Source organism: Clinocottus analis, unplaced genomic scaffold (assembly GCF_023055335.1).
Source record: "Clinocottus analis isolate CAN_PGR_092001 unplaced genomic scaffold, fCliAna1.0.p SCAF_9, whole genome shotgun sequence".
NCBI lineage: Eukaryota > Metazoa > Chordata > Actinopteri > Perciformes > Cottidae > Clinocottus > Clinocottus analis.
In genome coordinates, this window is record NW_027176251.1 from 5,615,001 (window position 1) to 5,642,441 (window position 27,441).

Below are 27,441 nucleotides of genomic sequence, written 5' to 3' on the forward strand. Positions count from 1 at the left end.
GTTTACACTGGTCAACTGAATTGAAGCCAAAATTGACGAGTTTGTTTTTTCCTCATGATAAGATAATGTTTCATTTGATTTTAGCCATAACAGCAACGTGTCTCAAGGGATGGCGATGCTTGTCGGTTCTTTTCATACTAACTTCTCGTGCCAGGTGACACCCTCAGCTGTGCTTTGTGCTAATTAGCAAATGTTAACATACAATATCACAATATTTTGACCAATTACCTCGATATCGAGAATGATCAATGGTGATTTCAGCTAAAATAGTTTGGTTGAATTAGAAAATTAGTGTTCTTTTTACTAATGAGGCCTTTAAAACCACTTCCAATCCAAAATATAAGACAATATCTAGTCTCATTTAACAATATAATGAATATCAATATATTGCCTGGCCCTACTTACATTCTAAGGTAAGATGGTAAACATTGTGACCATTATTCCTGCTTAACATTAGCTTTGGTCGAACATTGTGTAAATATTGACAATTGACTTGTTTTTAGTCAGTGTGGAGTTATTTGTTTTTCTGTTCACCGTTTGTAAAGTAAACTGAAAAAACAAGGTAAATGAGAAAGAAAAAGGGTGACTTTGTTGGAGAGTATAGTTGAGCAGTTGTTCCAGCTCCTTGCTGTAAACATATGTTTTTTCAGGGCATGCCAGAATTGTCCACCTACTGTTGGAGAGAAACACATCAGGCACTATTCCCTCAGACAGTCAAGGAGCCACTCCTCTGCACTATGGGGCTCAGAGCAACAACGCTGTGAGTTGTATCTACTTACACACGCAGCTGGAAACCTGCTGAGTCAGCATCACACACGTTTTTTTTTCCAAAATACAACATTGCAGATAGTGAAATATAGCTGCCTCATCCTGCATGCTTAGTACGCTTCTCATGTCAAATAAACTAAACTACATAACAACAACAAAATTGTATATTTCACGTGTGTCTGCAGGAGACAGTCGGTGTGTTTCTGTCCCACCCGTCTGTAAAGGATGAACCCGATCTGGAGGGGAGGACGGCCTTCATGTGGGCCGCTGGGAAGGGCAGTGATGATGTCATCCGCACCATGCTGGCCCTCACCCCTCACATTGACATCAACATGGCCGACAAGTATGGCGGCACCGGTGAGCACCTGAGAAACAAGAGGAGCGACTGAGGCTCCTCTAAACTGCTTTGACCAACATCCCCCACCCTTCCTGCAGCTCTCTGTCTAATTCCAGGGCATGGCAACATGAACTTCCTGGTCATGATACTGTGTACACAAACACAAACACACACACTTTTGTCCTTGTTCCGTTTTTTTTTTTTTAAACCAGAGTTTGGGCTGCTGCTTGTTTTAGGCTAGGGGTGATGCTTCAATAGGGGATTCCACCTAAATTTCTAGAGAAACCACGAGACTAACGGAGAGTGGGAAGTGATACCATCAGCAAAATTAGTGTGAGCCCGCTCAATAGACTGCCACCACTGCCAGCACTGTCCTCTGACACACACACACACACACACAAGCGCTCACCAATGCAGACACACAGGACTTACTGCCACGCTCTGACCCCTGAGGCTGTTTGGATGTATAATCTCCATGGCGATAGCCCCTCTGCTCAGCCAGGCAGTCATTGTTTATGCATGCATAACATACAATGGTTGAGTCATCCTAATGAGACGTTGTGCAGGGCAGTGGAGCTGACTGGTGCCCAGATCACTTACATGCACTTGACTCTAGTCTGTTCTATCTGGGGACTGGAGGGAAAAAGGGGGGGTAGCCACCAGCCTCAGTGTATTACTCGTCATTACATTTCTTTGACTGTTTAGCCCGCCATTGTCCAGGCTTTAGCCACAGCCCAGAGTGGAGTTGCAGTCTAGGAGAATGCATGAAGAAGGAAGAGCCAGACGAGGACAAGTTGACCTGAGGGTGTTCACTGTCCAGTTAGGTTCAATACTTCTTATCTCAGGATGTTTTTCTTTATGTTTCTGTGTATCTCTGGGTGATCACACAGCCCTCCATGCAGCCTCCCTGTCAGGCCATGTGAGCACAGTGAAGCTGCTGTTGGAGAGGGGCGCGATGGTCGATTCTCTGGATGTGATGAAACACACGCCGCTGTTTCGGGCTTGCGAGATGGGACACAGAGATGTCATACTCACACTGATCAAAGGTTGGTGTAATTGGTGCAAGCGTCCCAATCATCTGATTTTCTTTACCACTGTTACCTGATAATGAATCTTTAACTTACTATTTAAGAGACATGAGTGTCACTCACCACAAGTCTCTATGTGTGTCACCTCGACTGGATTGGGAATGCAATGGATAAAGGTTCTGCACGTGTGGACCTGGTGGACGTGGATGGTCACACCGCTCTGCATTGGGCAGCTCTGGGAGGGAATGCTGAGGTCTGTCAAATACTGATGGAGAATGGGATCAGTCCCAATGTACAGGTATGAATGCACAAGCTCAAAACATTATTATTAAAATCAAAGTATCACCATTTAGTGCATAAGAAGATCTTCAGTTTAGCAAACGCTTACATGATACAACCACAGTCTGTGAGAGCAAACCTGACAGGTCATTTCAAATAGGTTTAGTCAGAAATGATATGTTCTCTGCATCCATCTGTTGCACTTTCCCATCTGCATACTCCCACAAATGCTATGAACAAGTACACTTTTTTCTTGTGGAGGGCATTATAATCACTAAACAAGGATTGTAGATTTGTCTCCTATAAATTGTACGGCTGAAGCGGCATGTCTTGTATGAATCAAAAGACAAACGAGGATGAATGTGGAAATGATGTATTTCTTTGCACTGCTTTAAGAGCAGTGAGTATAAAATCCGGATCAACCTCATCCTGATGAAGTCTTTTAATCTAACCTGCATCTGACTGTTAGTGATCTGACCTCTCCTGGGCAGGACCAGGCGAGACGGACTCCTCTGCAGTGCGCCGCTTACGGCGGCTACATCACCTGCATGGCTGTTCTCATGGAGACCAATGCTGATCCAAACATACAGGACAAGGAGGTAAAAAGCTACTCTTACATATGAGCCATGTGAGAGTATTTGAACGTGACTATATTTTAAAGTGGTTCTCTTGTTATGGGTGCACAGGGGCGGACTGCTCTCCACTGGTCTTGTAACAATGGCTACCTGGACGCTGTGAAACTGCTGCTGGGCTACAATGCATTTCCTAATCACATGGAGCACACTGAAGAGAGGTGAGGACCCAGCCAGTCCAGAGGAAGAAGCTGGAGATGAGGAGAGTCAGAGGGGGGAGTAGAAGTGGGGAAATGTGTGGGTGACACTGGTGTTTGTTTTGCGCAGGTACACACCTTTGGACTACGCTCTGCTGGGCGGGCACAGTGAGGTGACTCAGTTCATGCTGGAGCATGGAGCGCTGTCCATAGCAGCGATCCAGGACATCGCTGCTGCCTCCATCCAGGCTGTTTACAAGGGCTACACCGTCCGCAAGGCCTTCAAGGAGAGAAAGCAGCTCCTCATGAGGCACGAGCAGCTGCGCAAGGATGCAGCGAAGTGAGAGATTAGCACAGACAGATACATACTTCCATGTTGGTGTTTGTAGACATGCAGGACAACACATGCACTGAAGCCTTAGTGGTTGTTTCCATTTCTTCATGATATTCATGATTGTTGTACGACTCTCATAAACACCCCTCTCTTTGTCACACAATACCTTCTGCGTTGGACATTTGCATGCATAGTGTTCATCCCTCGCTATCGGTCTCTTTCTTCTTCTTATGGCTCAGATAGGAACAGTCACACTGTGTCCATATCAATCGTTCTTTCTGTCATCCCTGCACACACATATGTCTTCCCGCTGTCTCTTTTGGCTTGTTCTTCGTTTGTCATTTGCTCACCAGTCTCACCTTTATTCTGTCTTACGCAATACTTCTGAGCGACAAGTTTTTTTAAGAGGGCAAAATATCTTTCTCGTTATTTCAAGCAGGCAGTTTTATTGAGTTGTATGTCATTTATGAGAAGTACTAAAATGCTTATCTTTTTTTTATTGCTCCAAGTGAAAATCCCCTTTGCACCACTTTTAAAAAAAAAATAATAATTTGATTATGTGTCCTTTTTGAGTGAATGATAAATCAGTGTCACCATAGCCCAATCAAATCCCTTTTAGAACAAAAGAACAGCACTTTTATGCAGAGAACACTTTGTTTGTAGCTTTTGGTCTAAAGGACCTTCATCAGAGCATACATGGTTCAACAAATGTCCAAAACATTCAAAAGGAAATTCTCCACGCTTCCTGTCTGGACTTTGGCTGTTCATGTGGTGCGTTTCAGACCAAACTGTTAGCCACGCTTATACATCCAACCACTTTCTTTTGTGTTTAGGAAACGAGAGGAAGAACAGCGGAGGAGAAAAGCTGTGCAGCAAGTCTCCGTGGCCACTGTAGAGAAACGGAGGGTTCCTGTGGTGAGAACAGAGCAGGAAAAGCTCTCCTTGGTGAACATTATGGAGGACTTATCCTTGAATGACTCAGTGGTGGAAACTAAGAAATCATCCAAAGCTGAACGCGCAAAGAGCAAAGAAGAAAGACTCAAAGGTACACATGTGCAGACATTCTTAAAATTGCTATGATGGAACTTTGAATTGATGCACAGTAGATTGACAGTTATGGTATCAGTATTAGAAGCTAAAATAAGCTTTTGACTGAGACATTTTATTCATTTTTCATTCTTCGTTCAGAGTGTATTGCTCATTTACGCGAGCTATCATGTTGATTTTATGAAATTTTATATATACATGAATATATACTTTCTCCCGCCGCTCCACCAGCCCACAAGAGCAGATCATCTAGAAGAAGTAAAGCAGCTGAAACACATGAGGTTCCTGATGCTTTGGACCGCTGCTGTCATGTGACCAGTGACACTGCTGTGCCCGGTGCTCTCCAGACTACCAGACTGAAGGAACTTCTCTCTTCTGCCAGCTGCAGCCAGCCAGCGAGCCTCAAACCTGGACCCCCCTCCATGCCCAAAGTCAGAGAGCGACCTTCCTCAAACGCATGCATTCCTTCCACATGTGTTTCAGTGACAGACAACACTGACACTATTACCAGAGAATGCATCCCTCTAAAGAAAAGAGACGCTCACATGACTGTGCAGACTGCCCCCGGCAAGACCGATGCCGCCACCGCTCCACAAAAGCACAGAAATCATAAGGAGCAGACTTCAGAAAAGGCCGCCGCCAAAGACGTAACGTGCATTCCCTCATTAGAAAGCGGTTCATCTTTAGACCACAAAAGCCCCTTAAGAAAGACTCAGTCTGCCACACATGCACCCACTCCGAGACGCACGCACAGGGAACACAACAAAGAGCAGCGCAGGAGGAGGAATGAGGCTGCACGCATCATCCAGCGAGCTTGGCGAAGGTGAGTTTACGTGTGTGCGCGCTTGTGTTTGTACCTCGAGGGGTGTTCGGTAGCTGAAGCCTCTCTGGCTGTGGAGGACCGACGATGCCATGTGGTGCCCACATGTGCCCTCTCCCACATACATGCCAACTCGTTCTCATCTCTATAACCCCTCCCGCTCCCAATTGTTGGTCTGGATGCCATCAACATCAACACTTGAGCAGTTAGGGGGAGAGCGTGGGAGATGGGTGAGACGAGGAGGCAGGGGACAGACAAGCTATAATCTCGAGCTTTCATACTGGTTTAACAAGAGGCTAAAAGTTCAGCCGTGCTGCTCTAATCGCTACCAGCAGCCGCTCTTTGCTTTCCTCTTGCTCGTACACACTCTGTTTCTCTTAGAGGTTGCCAGTCCGCCACAGGAGGTCCTCTGTTTCCATTCAGCTTCACAATTATATTCTGTATGTGCTGCCTATTAACTGCCCTAAATAAATTGTGTTTACTTTGTTTATGCTTAGTGAGTCTTAGTGTTAGGACTTGCCAGCTTTTAAACCTTTGAACACAGTCTGAATTTTTTTTTTATTGAACACTGGATGTTTTTTGCCCTTGCATGGATGTGTGTCTGAAGGTTCCACACACGCACAAGAAAAGAGGTACAGGCCTCCGAGAAGGTGGAGTCAAATTATTCAACCCACGCCCACAACAAGAAGAAGATGGAAATCCAAGGTCAATCCAACAAACTGTCAGCGAGTAAAAGCTCGATGCTACAAAGTATCTATGGTGAGATCATCGCTTTTTTGCCTTAAACACACAAGATACATATAAATAAATAAATATATATATATATATATATATATATATATATATATATATATACATATATATATCTGTTGAGCAGAGCCATTAAAGACCCTTAACAGTTCTTGAGCGCAGTGCTGCAGCTTGTATATCTGGTGGTGTAATTCATCAGAATAATGGGACACTGTTTGGAAATGGATGTCTTTATTCTAACAGTGCGTCACTGTTTCCATGAGCTGTACACATTTGCAGCTAACAATTTAACAAACGTAGACTTAAGAGCTGTGACTCCTTCAGAGCCGACTGAAGCCGACATCAAAACAAGAAACATATTCCTTGGATTTGACGTCAAATGAGTAATATTCAGTATGTTTATTATGAACAGCTTTTATCAACAAAAAATAAATCATGATAATGAATTCATCCTTCTCAGAAATGTGTTTGAGACCCATTTGGAAAGCTGTATTATGTCCTTCGTGGGAACAAATAGTCTTTGAGCTGAGTGCCACAGACAACTGTGATTGTCAAATCATGAAAAAAGCTACCAAGAAAACGTTATATTAAGATTTCTGACGAGATTAATTCAAACATGCGAGAAGCTTCTTCAATTGTACTCCAGCAGAATAGAATAATTGGGGATAAAAGTTTACAAATCCAAGTTGATGCAAAAAAGATTGTTAAATTACTTATTCAGTGTATTCAAATCAGGCATAAATAGTTGCTTTAATAAACTGGAAGTTTTTTTGGGTAACTTAGGTTTGTTTATGACCGCGAAAACAAAATATTTAGGCTCCAATGAGGTTTGAACTCATGACCCCTGGTTTACAAGACCAGTGCTCTGCCACTGAGCTATAGAGCCTATGTTAATACATCATGTTTCAGTTCAGCTTCATAAAGACAAATATCTAAACAACTATGGGCGTAGGTTTAACTTGTTTGACCAGTTCCAGGAGTGTGCTGAGCTGTGTGACGCAGCACCAGCTGAATGCAGTAACTGCTCACATGATAGAACTACAAATGTAAATGATGGCTAAATGAGGACATTGGGAAGCATTTGGAGATGGACTAATGACTGTGACCTCAGGTCTTTTCATGGGAGTTATAATTGTTTATAATGTTATTATGAATAACTCCAGGCTTATCCTCACATAATAAACCAACTGTGAATCACTTGCTGTACGGCTCTCGAGGCTGAAACTTCCAAGCATGCCGTAGTCGTGATGTCAAAGCCTGTATTGGTTAGGTTGTGAGCAGCATTCTCTTAAGTTGCAACCTACAGAGAGCAGTGCAGTAACAGCACTATTCCACCCCACATGTGCAAGTGGTGCGATGAAAATTCCCACATTGGAAACAGAAGAAGCTGAAAAATCAGGATGGTTGTCAATACCCGTGTAGGACACACACGCTGTCAGTGGCAATTCTGGGAACAGGAACCCATGTAAATGTCTGGGCGATGCTTCAATCTACATACCAGAACAGTATCAGCCTGGTGTCCTGTGTAGAACCTCTGGTAGGGTTTCGTCCCGCAGACAGGCCTGACCTTCATCACACATCACCAGGTGATGATGGGGGAATGGGCAGGAACCTTGCTGCGCCAAAACATACAAGCGTCACTGCTCACCGACAGACAGATAGAGCCCCCTGACGTGGTTTTCCCCTCCCCTTTCTCACCTCACCTCCCTCTCTCTCCCCTTTTCGCTCTCTGACAGTCCTGGCACTGTGAAAAGTTCAGAGCTGTCAGGGGGAATGTCAGACGACTGCGTAGAGCCATCAGCTGAACGCACACACAAACCCCGACAATGCCAGCCGGCCACACACACACCTTTTTTTTTAATGTTCATTTGTTTTCCTGGGAAGTCAGACATTTGGCACAACTCTAGACTAGGTCACACTGCCCCGTTAATTATAATTTCTTAATTGCCTATTAATTATTTCATCTCTAATGTAGATAACACAACTACATGTGTCACAGATTTGCTGTGTGCAAGCTTCATTTATATTTGTTGATATAAATAAATGCTATACCTTCTGCACAGCAGTACAAACATTGCATGTTAAGAGGAGACACTAGGTTAAAAAATGTCACCATGAAACTAAAGATAATTACTTGTGGTACAATTGTTCTTCAATTGTATGTTTGAATAAACAAATGAGGCACTATTTTATTAAATATGGGCTAGTTTGCACATTTCTAGAACATAAATCGTAACATTGGATAAAGCCATGTTAAGTGTTTTTTTCTTATTACACATTTTCTGAAATATTCTGGGTAAATATGCAAATTAGGTTAAATCTAAAGATAGATTTTGGTGAATTTAGGCAAGATCTACAAACATAAATACACAAAGTAGTAAATTAAAGAAATACATATGTATGTTGGATGAAAGAAAACAGTATGGAACAAAATAGCACAACATTTAATTATTTATCGGAACACAAACATGTGTTTTTCCTGTTATAGACAGCCCCTTAAAAACACAATAAAATGTTGTTTTTTCCACCAAGGTCCTCCAACACTAGACAATTACCTCTTCCCTGTGTTTGTCTTTGATAGGCCGTATCATTAAAACACTGTATTGAAGCTTTAGTGTAACATCATTCAGGTGATTATCTGTGACCACAAGTTATTTAGTAACATAAAGAAGGCCCTAATGAGGATTGAACTCATGACCCCTGGTTTACAAGACCAGTGCTCTAACCACTGAGCTATAGAGCCACACAACAGTACCAATCATAGAACCCGATCAACAGCTTGAAGACCGCATCCTGAACAACACTTGGGTGTGGTATTTGATTAGCTCAACAAGTTTAAAGGTGTGTCCTGAGCTTTGTTATACAACACCAGCTGCTTGACTGCATAAACTGTTCACATGATGAAACACTATACTAAATGAAGATTTACAAACATTTTCCTGAACTGTCCCTAAGGCAACTCTATGGTCAGACGGGGGCGTTCTCTTCGGGACTCTCAGTCTCAGCTACTGCTGGAGATGTCTTTACGCACACAGAGCCAGTGTAAGTCATCGCACATCCACAAACATGCAGTTTTAACAAAGTCCAAGTCTCTGAAGTAATTTTGTGTGCTTATTTTACAGTGAGCAGTATTGACTGTGTGCACCTGACTGACGCTGTAAATCAAGCCAAGCAGTACTCTTACCACCTGAGACCACATAGTGCTGGACTTGGGACCAGAGGCCGGGGAAAAAACTGAAGCAACACACACACACACACCTCATGTTCTTTGATGTTTTCTCAGCTGGCTGGCGGCCTTACCTCTATAGAACTACTTTACACATTGTTCACTCAATGTGCCGAGCTTTCTAAAATTAAGCCATATGACATCAGAGCCATGACCTCACAGGGTGGGGTTAAGTCTACAGAAATGGTGTGTGTAAAAGATAACCTTTCATCCATTGTGGAAGGAACACATACACACACCATCTCCCTCGTTCACCATTGCTCTCGCACACACACTGCGATAACCTTTCCTCCTGTTCTGGAGAATGAGGCAGTCTATCAACAGCCGGTCATACAGATAGCCCACCTGCAGCCACGGACACACACAGTTACTCTCTACACAACAGTCTGGTCTCTAAGTGCTTTCAGTCTCAAGGGAAAGCTGTATTTCTTAACTAAGCAGTTTGTATTTACTTAAATATGCATTTGCACAAAAATAATCTATTCGTCTTGTGTAATTTGAAATGTGCGTGAATGTTTTTTTCATTTTTACTGTATTATAATAAATAATGGAAAACACAGCACACTTGGATGGAAGTTTATTTTCTCTTTTTGTATTTTATTTTTTGTATCAAAAGTTGCTAGGTGCACTGGACAACAGTCACCAACAATACTCAAAAAATGCAAAGGTAAGACAAACAATTACCAGGCTAAGAATGAAACAATAAAGAAGCTCAAAACACAAAAGAGTGGAGCTCTTAGAACAAGCATGTTGAGATTTCCTTGTCACTCATAATAAACAAACATGTCATTCGACTGTATTCCTGTCTGAAAGTTTTGCTTTTGCGCTGCGTGAGTGTTTTGTTTGTCAAAGTCACTGTGAGATGTTTGATGGTCTGGCAGGTGAGGCGGTCAGTACATGTCTCGAGGGCCCAGGTTTCCACGGCGAGCGGACGAGCCGTGAGCCACGGTGACCGTATAACAGTAGAGCAAGTCCGTCAACCACTGCTCCCTGGTCGTGCCCCGTGTATACCTCTGAAACACAGATAGAGAAACCGGTTAACATTCTTTAGTGCTCCATCGAAATTGTAGCCTTTAATAAATCTCTGAGTTTCAAGTGCGAGCGGCGTTTACCGTGAGTTGTTGTATGATCTCCTGCAACAGAGCGGCATTGGCCAGCAACTGGTTGTGGATCGGTGCGTGCTGCAGCAGCATCGACAGGATCTGTCCGAGCTGTGGCAGCTCCTCTTGGCTCAGATCTCCAATGCGCATTAACTGCAGAACCATTCGAAGCAGGCGAGGAACAGAGCTCAACGCTGACACACAAGCACTCCAGATCGCCTCCCTGAAAATTTGACACACAAATGTTTTAAATCCCAGTTAGTGTGTAGCTTCATCACCCAATATTGGCAAACTGCTACTATTAATTAAGATTTCACATCAACAGGAGGTCCTTTCATAACAGATCAGTAAGAGGTTGTACTCATTCAACACACCTTTTATGGTTGGTTTCGGCAGGTAACTCTTGCTCCAGTGTGATGAGCAGGGCTAGCAGGCTGAGGCAGCACTGAGACAAGAAGCGCAGCATGGGCTCAATAGGGAGGACAGACAGGTCCAGTAATCTGGAGACAGCTCTGAGCAGCCCGGCCGCCATACTGTCAGGCACCACTGCTAACTTGGTCTAAGACACACAGACACACAGATACAGACACACAAATAAAGACATCAGCAATAAAGCATAGAACTATGCAAACAAACATGATTGGGAAATCCTCAGTTATTTTCTGCTTAATTAAAACGGTTTCTTACCAGGTATTTGCAAATGCCATTTTGTATAATGTCAAAGCACTGAGACTTCGAACCCAGAGTTTCCAGGCTGTGGCAGACTTCCTGTGAATGAAACAAAACATAATTTCATGTTAAACACGCCATTTACATAGAATTCCTTCAGTGATAAACAGCTTACAAGTGTAATAGATAACTAGGTTTTCTAGTCAGAGTTTTGCTTTTAACTCTATACAGTGGACTATGAAAGTGTGTTTCTGGAAAATCCCAGAGGAAAAACTGCACCAAGCCTTATTTTCTTTCTTCTACTGAAGTTGTGATGTATAGACTTTTGAAATTGACGATTTCTGTATTAATTAGGAATTCATGTCAAAAACCAACGTGTTTGTGTTTTCCGTCACAATTCTCGGGATACTTGTCAGGAGAGTGACTAATACATTGACCAAAACCCTCTACGTTGTCAGGAGAGTGACTAATACACTGACCAAAACCCTCTACGTTTTCATTCTCAGATGTGTAATGTTAGAAAATAGGATCTGTTCGTGTAGAAAAACAATGTCACGGTTGTGAAATAAAACAGCAGTAATGATATTACGGAGAACCGATTTGAGAAAAAATTATGGGAAAACCTCTGTTTCAAACAGCTTGAAGCACATCACTGCTCTAAATAGACAGAGCATTCGAGCAGAAAAAGCACATTTCAACATCCCTGTCTGAATGAGGCAAAGCCCTAACTTCATCGTTACCAAAGTAAAGATTCACTAAACAGCCTCTAAATTTAATTCTCGCTGAGAATTAAATTTAAACTTTTTACAAGTGAAAAATAAGGCTAAGCTTTTCTTCATTAACTTTAAATCCAAATCAAATTCTCATTAGCTTTTATCAAATTGCATGCTGAAGTGCATGAGTGAGTTGCGAGCCAATGCGTGTCAGAACAGTGCACCTGTTGGCATTCTCGCCGTCATTAAAAACAATCCCGTCTCATTAGTCGAACCAGAGTTGACACAGTCCGTCCCTTAATGCCACCCCCCTCACCACCACGTGTCCCCTTCTCCTCCTTCCCGTCACTTGCTTGTGATTGACTCAGACAGGGAGATGAGAGAGGCAGGATCTGAGGGCTTAATTGAGGAGCTGAATTAGTGATTATAAGCCCCCCCCCCCCCTCCTCCCCTTCCCCTCCTCACCCACTCCTACTTGCTCACACACACATATACACACACACTTGCCCCAGGACATAGTAATGTTAACTGTAATTTCCTGTGCAGAAATGTCACACTCCCATCATGCCATGGGCTCTCATTAGCATTTGTGCATATCCGCTATGCCCGATAACCACGCATCTCCAACCTGCGCAACGCGATAAAGGTGCCCCTCTCAGCCGTAGCGCGACGATAAAGCTTTCACCCTCTGAGCTCTATAAGAGACAGAGAACGACCAGGGGAGACTGAAAGACCAGAGCTGTGTCCAGAATATCAACACTTTTACATTTTCAAAACAATGTCTCCTCTTCCTCTTCCTTCACTTCCAGGTCCCTCCGAGGTTCATTTTCAAAATTGTGTCCAAATCGTTCTGATTGGCAGTGACCTTGATAAAAGTTATGTGTTTGAGGTAATTATGAGTATGCAGTGAACGCACCTCAACAACATCCCAGTGGTGCGTGAACTGCTCCAGCGGTGTGGGGTAGAGACTGAGAGGAGAGAGAGGGGAGCGAGGAAGGGCGTCGCCGGCCTCCTGCAGAGAGGCGAGCTTGTCAGATGAGAATCCCGCCAGGGTGGAAAACAAGAAGCTGATGTAGTCTACGTCCTGCACAGCCGCTTCCTGGCTCCCAACCGACCAGCCACTCAAAGATGACCTACAGAACACAATCGATGAACAATTATCGCATCAAAATCTGCATTAATCCCAAAACCACGTCTTACTGAGTATCAAAAATGTTAATAGTTTCTGCAACTTTTCAAAATGTTACTTTTTGACAAACAATTAACAGTTGGCTGGTTACATGTTACTTATCACATTTCTTATGATTATTGATGACGCTCTGTTTTGTGAGAGCATCATATTGAGGATAATTGATGATGGAAATAAAGTTCCTTGTCCCGAGGGGAGGATAGATCTGTAACAGTAGGAAATGCGAGTGAATAACAAGTGTGTTTTGTGATGCCCGGGAGGCACATGCAGACTGAACCGTCTCCTCGATACTCCATGACGACTCTGCATTCCAACATCCCAAAGAGCTCTTTGTATCATACCCATTACACACACAGCCCATCTGAACTCCCTCCCCTAAATTTGTGGCACAAGCAGAAGGCCAGACACAGATGCATACACACTGTTACAGGAAGAGGTAAGCTGTTGGTATGAGAGAACATACAAATGGCTTTTATTGTAACCCGTATGTTGAATATTTTAAATATATGGGGCATCCACAGCAACACCTGTTAACAGGCAGGTCAGAAACCAGAAGAAATGTCTGAGATCAATCTGTCAAAGCGCAATACTGCCATCTGAGGGTGGCAGGATGAAGTGCTTCCAGTGTACAACACCATTGTCTGACAGGTTGAACTGTTTGACTGCAAACATGTGGCCTACATAGATGTATTGAGTTTTTCAAGCTCACCGAAGGTGTACGATACGAATCAGAGAGGCGGTGAGGCCGGCAGAGATTCGTCCAGCAGTGCAGCAGTGGCTTAAATTGGCTAGAAGAGACTGGGACATCTTAGGTAGAAAGTAGAGCAGCTGCACCATTCGTTGCTGGGACTCTACTGGTAAAAGCACCATAACTCCTTCCTGTGGATCTTCACACACCCACACACAGTTTATATGTTATTACTTAGAAACAGCAATGCATTACATCTTCTGGGGATATAACATGAAGACATTCCCGGAAAAGCAGCCGATGTTCAAATTAGACGGAAAAAAAGAGACAGACAGGCAAAGCCACGACAGGGAGGGCTCAGATAATGTGTGTGTGGTGTTACATCCGTCTCTGACGCACATGCTGATGTCAGAAGCCCTCGGACAAAAGGAGTCTTGTGATGGTGAATTGCTAGCTCTGCAGCAGTTTCTGTACACCCTCCCGCCCCCTCTTGTCCCAAAACAACCCAACTATCACCCTCAGAGCAGTGGACATGTGCAGGCTTATTACCACCTTTCATCTCTGGTTGTAGTTCAGTTTGAGAAAGTTGTCTGGAGTTAGAAACATGGAGTTACACCGCCTCCTAGAGAAACCATGGTGTAACATGTGGTTCATAATCCTGCTGACGTAACATTTTTCTCTTTGGTAATCTGATCATTGTTGCTGCATTCTGTATTGTATTGAATGTATAAGGAAATTAGTGTGTCTTTTTCACAAGTATTGGTTATTTAATTTTCTTTAATTCAGTAGAGAAAATTAAAAATAAATAAATTACTGCATATCCATTAATTACTTCTAAATCTGCAGCTATTACTGAGCTGGAATTGTATTTAACAACCCAGATAGAGAATTCCCCAAGAATACAGCGACTATCTTTGGGTTAGAATGAGTCAAAGCATGAACTTCTGTCCGTACCCTGATATGTGCTGCCACATTAGTTGACGGAAAACAGCTGATGGTAATTGCTGACTGGGGTGTATCCAGAGGTGCAACAAGTTTCAAATCACAAACATCTACGCAATAAAAGTTTTCTGTCCTATGCAAGTTGGTGATGTCAGCTCTTCCGACATGGCTGTGATATAAATCTGACGATTATATCTAATTTGATTATATTAATTATAATTGATATCACAAAACCTCTATGATCGTTCTCCCTTTGTGTGTCCCTCTAATTGAGTGTGTGTACCGTAGAGGGTGCAGGCGTGTGTTTGCAGACTGTTGAGCAGGTCTTTGTGTCTTCGAGAGGCAGCAGTCTGGATTGACAGGATGAGTCGTGCAGAGAGAGTTGGGTTACGCTGACCCAGCAGGGACAACTGCATAGGAAGAGTTTCCAACCAACGACACAGCACCTTACTCCTTCAGAGAGACGGAGGGGGGGGATAACATACAAGAGATGGTTAGGAATGATGTGTCTGGATATAAAAAGGCACTCTAATTTCATGTAGACTATAAAACACATGATGCTCATTAACCCTTCATGTATTTGATTGGATGAAAAAAATTGCGCCCAAAAAAAGTCACTGTGCTTATAACACATAAAAGCTGAGGTTGTGAGATGTTGTCTGGCTGTGGAAGACCATCATGACATTGTGCAATGATAGTGTTTTCATCTGCAAGTTGAGTTTTAATTAATAAAAATCTAAGATTCAAAAACAGCTACTCTACAATATGGAGCTATTGCCGTGATCTCACAGGTTGAAAAACAATAAATAAGGTTACCTTGGTATGTGTGCATGTCCTTGTTCTTGCAGGTAGAGCTTGCTGTAAAAAGACAGCAGCAGAGATCGTGTCTGTAGAGCCAGGGACTTCTGCTTATAGTAGATATAGACCGCTGCCAACAGATCATCTGTCACTGCTACACAAATTCAAACATACATACGGATAATACTGTTAAAATGACATTAAAAAAATATCTTCCAGTACACCAACTAGTATCTGGATACCAACCCATATTCTTGTCCTAAATAACTGAAATAAACATGTATCTGTAGGTGTGTTCTGTGGTCAACTTTGCCTAATTAATAAACTTCTGATGTTATCGAAGTCATACTTTTGCATTTACAAAATATCAGACACACTTTCACAAAGAAGCTGTATGCTTACTTTTGCTTCTCTGTGTGAACACCATCTTCCACACAGTACCCAGTAGCATGTGGAGCTGCTTGTAGCTCAGTTTCACTCCGCTGCTCAGTGTGTCTCGGACAAACGTCCGTAGAGGTGTCAGCCATTCTCCATCCGTCTCTTGGCCGAGGCCTTGAGTCTGGCTGAGGCACACCATAACTTGGCATAGGGTGATGTTTAGAGCCAGAGGCTCCACTGTCAGTACAGGGACAGCTGCAATCTGCTTACTCCTAAAAGAAGGACCAAGGGATTACAGTAGTTTGAGCAAGTAAAACTCTGCATAGCATGCATCATAATTACAGATCATGGGTACAGTGATAATTCAAAATATTAGGAGGGGAAAGAAAGAATTTTTTACACTGAAATTACTAACCTTTTGAGATCAACCTTCTTTCTATGTGTTGGTGTGTCTCGAGAGCCATAGGGAAAGTTTTTCATGAAGTGCTGCTTAAAATCTCTCAAGTATTCTTTGTAGAACCATTCATCCTACTCAAAAATAAGGCATTATTAGAAAAATATTTTCTTGTACAAAAAACTACTGTGTGATGCTTGGCCTCTCCTCTTCTCACCAGTGCATCCTGATGCTCCCTCTGTGGTGCCAGTTTTCTTAGCAGTTGCAGAATAGACAACACATGGAACATTACTGACATGGCATCTGGGGTGAGCAGGTGGGCGCCCTCAGTGGTGTTCCCGGGGCAGTCGCTGGTACTGGCTTCTACCCACACTTCAAGCAGAAGAGGCACTAGTGTGGCTGCAAAACTCTGAACAGACTCAGCTGAGTCCAGATCCTCACCCATTGTGTGTCCAGGGTTCACCTCCGCTCTACCAAGAGAGAATAAAATAAAGAATAAGATTAAATCTAATTCTTTAAAATCAACTGAAACAAAGTTAATAAAATCATGTCTTGGTTTACTTTTCCTTGATGGTAACAGGAGTTTGTGTTATTGTACCTGAGTCTAAAGGTGGACTGAGGAGTTGGTTTGGCCCCAGAATGCTCATACACCTTAACTCCAACCTTGGTGTAGGTGAGGTCTTCCCAGGTGAGATACAGAGGTGTCGCGCTGCCCTCTCTACTGGATCCAAATGCGCCTTCATTTGAACTAAAAACATCACATTCTTCCACTGGTCTTTCATCAACTACTGCCTGCAGAAAGCGTCCAAGCCTGCGATACAAACAACACGAACCAAAGCATTATCAGCTAGAATTTGAGAAACTAAATTCTTTAGAACCTGTGTGCATACAGCCTCCATACCTGACAAGCACAGATAGCCGCCACTGCTGATTAGTTACAGTCCTGTTAAGGTTGATGGACAGTGCCCAGGTCCGTCCCATAGGATCCTGGCCGTTTTTAGCTTTTCCACTGCTTTGTCTGTGGGAGATCAACTCCAGGAAGTGAGTGAGGAGTACGGCAGGCCGTGCTGCTAGTAGAGCAGGGTAGTGCTCCAACAACACATCCAGGATCTTAATGGAGTCCTCCTGGATGCTTGTCTCGATGTGGCTCATGGCACAAGTTAGGTGGGCACTGAGGACTGGATAAAATGGAGCCACTCGTTCTGCAGTCACAGACTGTGCAATGAACCTGAAACAATTTGACAGTTTAGCCCATGTTGTTGACATTTTTGTTTTAAATCAAAGCCAAGTGTTTTGTACTGTATTGTTGTATTCCTGAACAACTGCTGATTGGCTAACCTGAGCACACGAATAGCTGCCACACGAACGTTGCCATCCTTGTCTGTGAAAACAGCCGCCACTTCAGAAATCAGGCGAGGCAGCTGCTGATCTAACAGGGAAGGATTATAGGACAGCAACTCTCTCAAACCCAACAAGGCACCATGTTTCACATTGGCTCTGAAATGGTGGAGCTGAGTCAGGAGGTCCTGGTGCAGCATAAGGAAAGGGAGACAAAGCAAAACTAATTTATGGTAGTCTAAAAGTGAATGTATTGAAATAATGTGTTTGCTGGCAGGTAAATCTTACATTGATACCAAGATGTCTTTGCGTTGTAGGGCCACTTGAGTCCCTCTTCAGCTGCTCGGTTAGATTAATCCCCCTTGAGCGGAAGTTGGTGTTGGTGGCATTTTGAGCTTTGGGCTTCTTCTTTCCCACCTTTAACTTGACCTTCTGGAAGTCATCCTGTCTCTTCTTCTTCATCTTAGCAGTCTAGACTGCTGTCTGTAACCAGATATGCAGACGAGATGAGGGAACTGAGTGACTGCATTGAGTGGACATGTTTGGTCCGGACAGCTGGAATATTCAAAACGCATTTTGTTGCAGTCTGTACAAACTGCTGATGTTTCCCAGACTATGGGAGCGTTTAAAACGTAAAAGGTGGCGGCTGTGTCAACGTTAACTAGCTTACGTTAGCTAGCTTGTAGCTAACTGTTCAGCATCATACATGAGTTAGCGTTATTTATTTAACTTACCAATTAAAAAAAAAATCCTTGGCTACTCCCGTAATAAGTTTACACGGCATCAAACACTTACTCGGCATGTGAGTAGGTAAAGATTAGCAATTGTCAATACATATGAAAAGAAAATGTTCTGTTTCCAATCTCGTGTTGAGCCTCGGGTCCTCTTACTCAATCAGCGTCTGCGGAGCTGACTATACAAAACGTGTGAGCGAGACCAGGACCTCACGGACGTTTCTAAAATGCCTCACCGATATTTGATGAATATACTTGTCATTAGAATGCATTAAATATAAAAGTTGTCCCCCATAAGTGGCCTGCAAAATACAAACGTGTTCAATACCTGGTTCTGTTTAGTTCCAGCGAGGTGTAACGGTAAGCCCCGGTATACAAAACGAACGCACTGCCTACCGAGTGCCTTACAAATATTATAATAAACACAATAAATAATCTGATTATAAATAATATGGCAATGTCCAAAAATGTTCGATGACCTATAACCTAATTCAATTCTGATGTTCTTTTGAAATGAAAAGGTAAAATAGTTAAATTGTGTCTTTTTTAGACTGGCAAGAAGCCCAGCTACCTATTAGCTGCGAAGCAGCTTTGGTCCTCAGATTTTTTTTCTCTTTTTTTTTTACATTACAGCGCTGTTCTTGCTCGGCCGGTCGTTTGCTTCGGGGAACTCGTATTTTGCATTAAATATCTGGGGTAAGTTTGGTAGTAGTTAGTTTAGTGTTTTGCTGTTTCACGAGTGGTGATATTTACGTTCTTTGGCGTTTGGATTTGCCTTGATACTGTTCAGAACCATCGTAATGTTGTCAAGAAGCGGCTAAATGAAGGCTCGGCTGGGCCTGAGATGAAACGAAACCATACCAACGAGGATAACATAACATAAAGTATAACCTAAAAACGCCCATTTAGAGCGTGTCTCTACGTCGAAGGGGAACTTATTGAGTATATGTGAATGTTTTTGATTCGCCTTCTTTGTCCCACAGAGGAGTGCAACTGAGGAAATGGAGGATCAAGCGTTAGTCAACCAGCCTGCACCTATAAATGTGCCGCAGTCAAACCAGAAGAGAAATGGCAGGGTAAGTATTACAATACCGATGTACGCAACTAATAACGGCACAAACAAATACACTCGTACCTCACATGTGTCATGCTGACCGCTCATGAAGGAAACAGGGTTTCCTTTTGAATATTGTTTTCTTCTTAATGGTGATATTGTACACTATCTGGCTGTTGGGATGCCTGATGGAGAGTCAGGCGGTAGCAGTCCTTTGGCACTTGGACTTGGTGCCAGCCATTGTGCTCCCAGGATCGATTGTTTTTTGCACTGTGGTGTATGAAAACCCCACACAGTGGTCTGGGCTTCACATCTGTGGCCAGTGTTCTCACTGCTGTGGTTTAAAAGAGTTTCTTAGCACCCGTTTTGCAAAGTCCACTTCGTTGGCTTCACCATGCAAACATTTCTTCAGTGTTCTGAAACTGATTCAAGTTTACACCTTTTTTTTTCTCAGATTTCACATTTAGTTGTATGTGGACTGTGACCTGGGTTCTCTGAACCAATACCTAATGGTTACTCAGTTTTTATACCTGAGTGCCATCACGTCCACAACAACAATAAAGACCGTAGAAGTAGCAGATGCAATTTAAATCCGCTGCAAAGCAGCAAGATTTGTAGATCAAGATTTGCAGATCTGCAGATTTCCATGCAAGAATTCCCACTGTTAAACATGTAATTCTTTTTGAGAGGGGGGCAGGGAGGGGGGGGGTTGTTTTCAAAGTTAATTAATTACATTTAACGCGTGCATTACAGATATTTTGCTTTTATGAGCCACATGCAGCATTTTGATATTTCCTTGTGAAATACATGTTGTCTCAGATTGGTGACTGCCATGATGATAAGCAAGCGATAAACCCAAATCCAGGCCACAAAATAGGAACTACTTCACCTTTCCCTGGGTCCTTCTAAGAAGGAGATCAATCTTTAGTTGGTTTCAGATCCTGTGTGTTTTCTATATTAGTAAGTCAAACTTCGATTTAGGGGCTCCCAGACACACCACACTTTGTGTAAGGCCATAACACACAGTGTAAGAAAAACAAAGTCTTGCTGCGATATCTAAATTGCATTCTCCTGGGAAATTGTTTGTTAATATGGCCAACCCGTTTGAGTATAAAACATGTACCCTTCATTCAGAGTATCAAAGCTTTCAATTTCCTCCCTTTTTTTAACAAGTAATTTAAATGTTGCTGTTTTACATTCTCATTTAATGAGAATTTAGACTGATCTCCAGACTACTTGATTTAAATGCCATTTACATACTTGTCTCTTTGACTGCCACTGCTTGATGCAGAGGTCATAGAGAATAAGGAAAATATTGACGCTATGGCATACATAGTGTGGCGGACTTGGACGAGGAGTTCAGTCCTCTGCTAAGTGTCACCCTGTCACTAATGCCTGTATGTGTCTCTCTCCTTCATGTGGGTTTATTCCCTCCATTGACAGAGAAAGCAGCTGCAGCATTCTGCTGATATAGGTAAGTTCTTTATACATGGTGCCACTGCCAGAGCTGAGAGTCGAAGCTTGAAATCTTGATTTCCTTGCTTCATGTCCTGGGTGATGGTGACATGTTCACCACTCTTTCAGATTCAAACTCTCAGAAGCGGGGGCTGTTGTGGTGCTATCCAGAGTTCTTGTCTGTGGAAACCACCACTGCAGAAATAGTCTTTAAAACAATTTCCAATATCTTGCCACAATTTTCCTATTTCAGATTATTTTCAACACTTAAATTAATCAAAAGAAATATACTGAACAATCTTAGAAATGTCTACCTATACTCCTAAGATGTTGCTACTTAAAGACCAGCACCACATGCGCCACTAGTCCATCTGGCCACCAACATATGGCCTTCAAGCAGCGGTGCGTATTTTGGTTGCTGATGTAATGCACTTTTGTGCTGGGATGTTTTTTTTTCCCCCATTAAATATTTGAACACTGCTGAATGCAGATTCAGATGCCTGTGCTATACTGGCTTCAGTGATAAATTGTTGTAATACATTATTTCTTAGTCCGAGTAACATTACTTCTTTCAGATTATGCAGGATTTTATGGTGTGTTCGTACTTGGACGGCTTCATTAGCACGACACACAGGTGATTTTTCTGTGCTTGGACACCGTGAGATGCAATGCATCATAGGAGCTGGTATCCTGCAGCTCAGTCCGGACCTACATGGGGGTTAGCCAAGAACTGATGTTCCCGTTCTTCCCCCAGGCTTGAGAAGCACACATGAGTTTGGGTTTCTAACGGTTGTTCAGTTCATCTAGACAGAATAAAATGTATTGGTCATCACCAGAAACTGCAGGTGGTGAAAGAACACAACACAATTTGTTAACTTTGGTGTCTTTTCAACTATGATTATTACCATCACAGGTTTCTCTCACTTGTTTATCAGTTGTGGGTCATTATAAAGCATTGCCTTTGTGTTGATCACTGTTGTTTATTCTAGTATTCTCCAAAGGGGCATCTATCCAGACGATGCCTTCTCTCAGCAAACTGTTGAATGGAGTCACTGAGTGCGTCATTGGTAAGCAGAAGGCTTATTTCCTCTCACATCATTCTACTTTACCTCCTTCTCTTTCTGTATGGAATTCCTAAAATCAATGACCATCACATGTCTGCAGGTCTTCAGTATGTGTGGGAGTTCCGCAGCCCCAGTAAATCTGTTCCACCACACTACCAGTGCAAGCTCTGTGCCGTCTCCCGCTTGCAGCATGATATGCTTGCCCACGTAAAAGGCTGGAAACACAGTTTCAGATACTTGGTGAGTGTTGCCTGGTTTTTTTAATCTGCCTCAAAAGCTTGATGTTCAAAAATGACTTTTACTATTTCAATGTTTCTCCGCATTGTACACAGAAAAAGGTCCATCCTGACAAGGTGGTACATGAGGAGGAAGAGGCCATCAAAGACCCCGTTGTAAGGAAGGCAATTAAAGAAATTTCAGCTGCGGTGGAGAAAACAGAGGGAAGGGGGCAACTCAAGGTGAGTGTTGGACACGCATCACTTCTGCAATGGAGAAAAAATCTTGTTTTATCCTCCTGGGCAAACATTTTGGAAAATAGTGTCAAAGTACTGGTGAGAAGAGAAAATAAAAAAGTGAAACATCCATGATCTTGAAAACGTATTAAGAACCAAGACGCTAAAGTAGTTGATGATACTGTGTGGCAGGATATCAAAACGCTAAAGTGATCACAACATTCATTAATACAGTTCACCTTCCATTTAAACAATTGCAAGGAACTGTAGAATTCTGCTCTATTTTCATTATAAGAAGTATGTTTGTGTCCTTGCAGTGCAGCATTAGTGAAGCAAGATACTTTTCTTGTTCTTGGTGAGCCTTCACATGTTTGATAAAGTGGCTTGTACTGCAATTTCTGTCTATCTGAACTCTATTTGTCCAGTAATCTAGAGCACTTTTTTACATTCGTCTATTCCTGTTGTGACTTTCAGGTGATTCTGAAGGAGCCCTGTGAAGTACTTGCTTTCAAAGGACTTCGTAAGTTTCTGCTATGAAATAGTTTAGTAAGAAAGGATTTCCCGTTAAACGGTAACCTAAGTTGTGAACGTGTCATGTCCTTTCCCTCGCTCACAGGTACTGCTATCCCTAAATTTATACCTCCAACAGGGATGGGACCAAAGGGACCACCACCGTTTGGTGAGTCATTATCATTGGTGCATTATCGATGTAATGCTGTGTATGTATGCCTGTTTTCTATTGAATAACTGTATTGAATGTATTTAAATGGCTCAGGTCCCAGGTTCTCCGACCCAAGGTTTCCAGGGGAGTTTGCTCCTCCGGGTGGTTTTCTCTCTGACTATCCAGAGGGAGACTACGGGGAGCCTGACTTCGGTAGCTTTGATTACCCGACCAGGCAAGATTCTCTTGGCTCTGGTATGGATCGAAGACCTTTCCCAGATGGTATGGGTCATCACCCACCTGGGCATGGAGAAGGCTTTGGACCAGGGGGTGGAAGAGATAGCTATGGAAGGAGTGGACATCTCGAGGACAACCCAGGCAGGATGCACACAGAGTACCGGACTAGCTTATTGGACAAGCCACTGGAGAGGCCAGGCTTGATGGGAGCAGCTCCAGAAAGTAGCAGCCGCTCTAATACACTTCTCTCCTACCTGGTACGTGTCTCCTTTCTCAGGTTCCTCCAGAACTCAACTAATGTGTCGGTGTTACATACAGTAACTTTTCAAAATTTATTTTTAGGATACCTTCCAGATAGAGAATGAGAATGACGCACAGCTGGTGCTGAAGGTGACACAGAAACTGACAGATGTGCTGATGGAGTACAGACTGAGGAGTGTATCAAGGGTATGGAGTTTGTTTTACTCAAAGTCCTTTTCTCATATGTAAAACCAAATGTTAAAAGATAAATCCTTTGAATTTGATCTAGCTCAGAAACCCAGATTTGCACGTGTTCAGATTTCACAGTTCAACCCTCATTAGTTGAAACAAGTAACGGTGTATTTGTCAACATGTGCATTGCGTCCACCTAAATGTTCCGTCTTCACTTCCTCCTCAGGGTCCTAGTCTGAACAGCTCATCAATGAACTCCACAGGCTTCTCCTCTACAACCCCCAGAGTGTTAAGCAGTAATGACCGATTCTCTTCGAATAGTCTCCTGGGTGTGTAAACGGTCTTCCATCAATCTTTTATTTACCTTTTTAATGCAGTGGTTGTGTATTGGCATATGTTGACTCGTATCACAGTTGCTCATATTTAAAATAACACAAGACAAAGTATTGTTCTATGTTCTGTCTTTTGATTGTTTTTGGCATGTTGTCTCTCTGCAGGTCCACCCAGGTACTCTGATGGTCCTTCCAGGTATTACAAATGACAATCCCAGGATGCGATACCTCAATCTTCTCATCCCTCGGTCTGCCTCAAACATGCCTGTGCAGGAGTCAAACTTTCATTTTGTTGAAATGTTTATGTATTTAGGCCTCTTCTTTTTCTTAGTTTTCCTTTTTTTTTAATGTTAACTTTGTTAGATGTATTTCTTTGAAAGTTTTACACATCATTGTGTGTATGTTTTCAGCAACTTTAAATAAACTCCATGTATGAGCATTGTTCATTTCCCAATGCCCCGTTGTATTAAATGAAATGGAGAAATTGTGTTTTGAAATCTATTCATTCAACCTTCCTTAAACAGTCTTCAGTTATAACGTATGTAATGTGTTTCCCAATAAATTCTGAATGTAGTCCCAGAAGTGTTGGACCCATAATCTAATTGGTGAGCAAGTTTCAATGGACACAAACAACTTCATCCCAGGATTACATAAAGCAGGTCTATAATTGCTATCGACTTTATTGTTAAAATGATGCTATCCTGGTACGATAGATTTACTCAGCATAAAATCAGCAGTTTCGAAATGGATCCTGCTCCATTGTTGCTGATATATAGCCGTATAGAAGCATATCACTTAGCAGTTAAATGTGCTATAAAACATTTATTTTCAATTAATGGAAATATTCAAACAGATTGTCAACTCAGTTGGTGGATAGGTAAACTTGATGGAAATAAAATCGGAATCAAACTTCGGCCAGTGTCCGCCTTTGAGCAAAAATGTTCAATTTCCTGAAACAGTCCTTGCCAAGATGTCCTCCATCTGAGTCACATTTATGAGGGTGAGAAGCACTTTTGCCCCTAGGAAGTCCTCACCATGATGCCTTTGAGCCAGTGCAGCCAGTTTTGGAGATTTAAACTGAACCACAGCCTCACCAATACCTTTGCCATGACCGTCATGCAGTGAGATGATATTATCCTCAGCCACTTTGTATTTCCTAAAAAGGCTTTGTATATGGCCTTTCTGCACATCTGCAGGCATGTTTCTGACAAACAGGCACGTCTTAGCTGCTGGGTCCGGGTTTCTGATTGGCGTTTCTTCTGGTGCCTCAAATGGATCAGATTTACTCTTTCGATTTGGTTTCTTCATGCGGTTCATCGGATGTTGCTTAAGACTTCTGTGATTTTTGGCCATCATGTCCCACATTATTCGTTTTGTAATTGATGAGACCTTAATGGCATCCGAGCCCACATGACAGCCAGTGAGATGCATTGCATACTCATAATCCTCAGTGCGGTTAAAAATAAGAAAAGCGGTGGCTGTTCTGATGCCATCCTTGTCAAGCAGATGTTGTACTTTGTGGTGTGCAATATTTGGACATCCAAACAATTCTTTTATTTCCGTCTTGGTCATATTTTTGGGTATATTAGTGACCATGACAATGTACTCAATAGTTGGAAGACGGTTTGTCTTTTTTGGTGATTCAGATGGCAACTGATTGACAGCTCTCTTCTTGTGCTGCGGTGCAGAAGTGTTTTTTTCTGCGAGGTATACGGTTCCCTCGAGAGGGCTTTTGTTGGGTGTCACAAGCTCCCTGATTTCACTCGCGGTTTCACATTCTTTCAGCGCACTGGTCCACATCTTCTCAGTAGCTCCACGTACCTCGACACAGATGGTGCCCAGTGACTGTTGGTTGAAGAGAAGGGCATCACATTCGTCCTGCTGGTTTGCAAACTTCACAAGGCAGATGTGGCTACGTCCCAACTCAACATTCACTATGACCTCCTGTACTGTCAGCCCTTTAAAAAAATGGCAGATGTCCGCTTTTGTAGTGGAGGCTGGCAAACCAAAGAGCCTGACGTACCCTGGCCTCGAGTCCAGCGTTTGCTTTTGTGTCTTTAACTCTTCACACACATCCGTGCCGTCGGCCTTGAGAAAATCAACTCTTGGCACTGCAACACTGTTTTCACTTTGAAGGGATGATTGGAGACCTTGAAGGACAGTACAAATCCCCAGAAGAAATGCAGTATTGGAATCAAGTGAGTTTCCATTTAAGGCTGGTAGATTCTCAATTTCAGGAGTAGGAGGCAGATTTGCAGTATTTGGATTAAGAGGATGTGCGTTCAAAGGTAGCACATTCACATCTGTAGTTGACCGAGGTCTCTTCACAATGGGTTGGATGGGGGAGGGTTTCTTCCTCTTTAACGACGACTTTAGTTTTTGCTCCAACTCTGCCATGCTGCTTATTTGTAGAATCACCTTAGACCCTTTGAGGAAACGATCAGTGTACCGCATGGCAAGCTGGGCATTTCTCTCAGTGGTGAATGCAATAAAAGCCTCTCTGAGACGTCCTCCAACTATGTACACACCACCATCAGGTATGTGAAGGCCTTCAAAGAATGTCCGTATATCTTTAGTACCTGCCTTCACATCCAGGCCTTGCAATCGCAGGATTATCGTCATTTTTCCTGCAACAGGCCACTTGGTGTCTGAAAAGTAAGACAACAATGGTGAAAATTGGAACAGTGACATGATGAATGTTGCGGTTTTTCCAAGAGACGCAGCACGAAAATACACACGTGCACTTTAAGCGCGCGAGCAACACGTTGAAAACAAGTTTCCCCTCTGTGGCACGTGCTCACATACTCACCACAGACATGTACAAAGTGTTTGCGAGCGCTATGTCATGTCTCAAGTTAGCCATTGTTACATGCGGAAAGAGAAGTTTGCCGGTTTCCTCACCTCTCACTTCTTTGTCCAAACTGCGCAATGAGCGCTGTTATCCGTACTTTATGCTTTCCCTCGGTTTGCCACCGTGTTCCTCTCCCGTCTCTTTACGTTCTTGGCAATGTGTTTGACGCACGTTAGCGCCGCCTACGAGACTGGAGTGGGACTGCGAGCTACAGTCAGGACGATACTGCAAAGTCAGTTTTGTTTCTGCCTAAATTAGAAATTAAACAGCATTTGACAAGGATCCCTGCTTGTAATCAGCACTACACTCATAAACTAATGTCTCTAGTTTGTGACCGCCATTATATATTTAAAATACATTTCCCCTCCACAAATGAATCTCCAAATAGAAATAAATAAAAAAGGACAGGGTCCAGAACATTTCACTATCAAGAGTAAAGTATATTTAGTCAACAACTGGCACTTAGAGAGCATATTATATGGCAACACTCAAGCCAATTGGTTATTATTCTCTGCACAGCCTCTTTCTTCCACACACACAAAGATCAACCAGCATTGTAATGTTTCTCATAATCTCATCGACTTTATTCCTTTTTAGATCAT

General features: G+C 42.8%; 4 protein-coding genes and 2 non-coding genes across 10 annotated transcripts in view; 2 read left to right on the forward strand and 4 right to left on the reverse strand.

Annotated features, from left to right (window-relative positions):
- The window catches only part of invs (inversin), a 20,019-nt gene extending 10,183 nt beyond the window's left edge, over positions 1 to 9,836 (forward strand). Inside the window, exons 8-19 of the mRNA XM_068569357.1 lie at positions 651 to 760; positions 954 to 1,125; positions 1,996 to 2,151; positions 2,310 to 2,431; positions 2,904 to 3,011; positions 3,099 to 3,205; positions 3,312 to 3,521; positions 4,349 to 4,560; positions 4,794 to 5,385; positions 5,990 to 6,141; positions 9,088 to 9,174; positions 9,255 to 9,836. Of these exons, the coding sequence (XP_068425458.1) occupies positions 651 to 760; positions 954 to 1,125; positions 1,996 to 2,151; positions 2,310 to 2,431; positions 2,904 to 3,011; positions 3,099 to 3,205; positions 3,312 to 3,521; positions 4,349 to 4,560; positions 4,794 to 5,385; positions 5,990 to 6,141; positions 9,088 to 9,174; positions 9,255 to 9,370 (2,144 nt within the window). The 3' untranslated portion in view covers positions 9,371 to 9,836. The remainder of the gene's footprint in view (positions 1 to 650; positions 761 to 953; positions 1,126 to 1,995; positions 2,152 to 2,309; positions 2,432 to 2,903; positions 3,012 to 3,098; positions 3,206 to 3,311; positions 3,522 to 4,348; positions 4,561 to 4,793; positions 5,386 to 5,989; positions 6,142 to 9,087; positions 9,175 to 9,254) is intronic.
- Positions 6,947 to 7,018, reverse strand: trnat-ugu (transfer RNA threonine (anticodon UGU)). The gene has a single exon. It is a non-coding gene; the product is annotated as a tRNA-Thr (tRNA).
- Positions 8,803 to 8,875, reverse strand: trnat-ugu (transfer RNA threonine (anticodon UGU)). Its single transcript has one exon. It is a non-coding gene; the product is annotated as a tRNA-Thr (tRNA).
- A 92-nt stretch (positions 9,837 to 9,928) lies between the features above and the next one.
- Positions 9,929 to 18,682, reverse strand: tex10 (testis expressed 10). 3 transcript variants are annotated; one of them, XM_068569359.1, is made up of 16 exons: positions 18,630 to 18,682; positions 17,856 to 18,050; positions 17,568 to 17,755; positions 17,131 to 17,457; positions 16,828 to 17,040; positions 16,447 to 16,699; positions 16,251 to 16,363; positions 15,860 to 16,107; positions 15,476 to 15,611; positions 14,943 to 15,112; positions 13,739 to 13,916; positions 12,757 to 12,973; positions 11,146 to 11,226; positions 10,833 to 11,017; positions 10,471 to 10,681; positions 9,929 to 10,371 (listed from the first exon to the last, which is right to left on the reverse strand). In XM_068569359.1, exons 2-16 carry the CDS (start codon positions 18,027 to 18,029, stop codon positions 10,249 to 10,251), a joined length of 2,817 nt encoding a protein of 938 aa, XP_068425460.1. In that variant the 5' UTR covers positions 18,030 to 18,050; positions 18,630 to 18,682; the 3' UTR covers positions 9,929 to 10,248. The 3 variants fall into 3 exon arrangements, with proteins under 3 accessions (XP_068425460.1, XP_068425461.1, XP_068425459.1); XM_068569360.1 differs by lacking the exon at positions 18,630 to 18,682 and adding an exon at positions 18,363 to 18,576; XM_068569358.1 differs by lacking the exon at positions 18,630 to 18,682 and adding an exon at positions 18,302 to 18,576.
- Positions 18,683 to 18,915: 233 nt separating this feature from the next.
- On the forward strand, positions 18,916 to 24,570 carry si:ch211-197h24.6 (uncharacterized). 2 transcript variants are annotated; one of them, XM_068569606.1, is made up of 12 exons: positions 18,916 to 18,997; positions 19,285 to 19,377; positions 20,799 to 20,829; positions 21,800 to 21,877; positions 21,975 to 22,114; positions 22,207 to 22,332; positions 22,801 to 22,846; positions 22,943 to 23,005; positions 23,102 to 23,481; positions 23,567 to 23,671; positions 23,883 to 23,985; positions 24,154 to 24,570. In XM_068569606.1, the coding sequence occupies exons 2-12, from the start codon at positions 19,303 to 19,305 to the stop codon at positions 24,195 to 24,197; spliced, it is 1,191 nt and encodes a 396-aa protein (XP_068425707.1). In that variant the 5' UTR covers positions 18,916 to 18,997; positions 19,285 to 19,302; the 3' UTR covers positions 24,198 to 24,570. The 2 variants fall into 2 exon arrangements, with proteins under 2 accessions (XP_068425707.1, XP_068425708.1); XM_068569607.1 differs by lacking the exon at positions 20,799 to 20,829 and having other exon boundaries at positions 18,946 to 18,997.
- An 80-nt stretch (positions 24,571 to 24,650) lies between these two features.
- On the reverse strand, positions 24,651 to 26,984 carry rbm12ba (RNA binding motif protein 12Ba). Of its 2 annotated transcripts, none has more exons than XM_068569604.1 (2): positions 26,890 to 26,984; positions 24,651 to 26,636 (listed from the first exon to the last, which is right to left on the reverse strand). In XM_068569604.1, the coding sequence occupies exon 2, from the start codon at positions 26,608 to 26,610 to the stop codon at positions 24,931 to 24,933; it is 1,680 nt and encodes a 559-aa protein (XP_068425705.1). In that variant the 5' UTR covers positions 26,611 to 26,636; positions 26,890 to 26,984; the 3' UTR covers positions 24,651 to 24,930. The 2 variants fall into 2 exon arrangements, with proteins under 2 accessions (XP_068425705.1, XP_068425706.1); XM_068569605.1 differs by lacking the exon at positions 26,890 to 26,984 and adding an exon at positions 26,798 to 26,867.
- Positions 26,985 to 27,441: the final 457 nt, after the last annotated feature.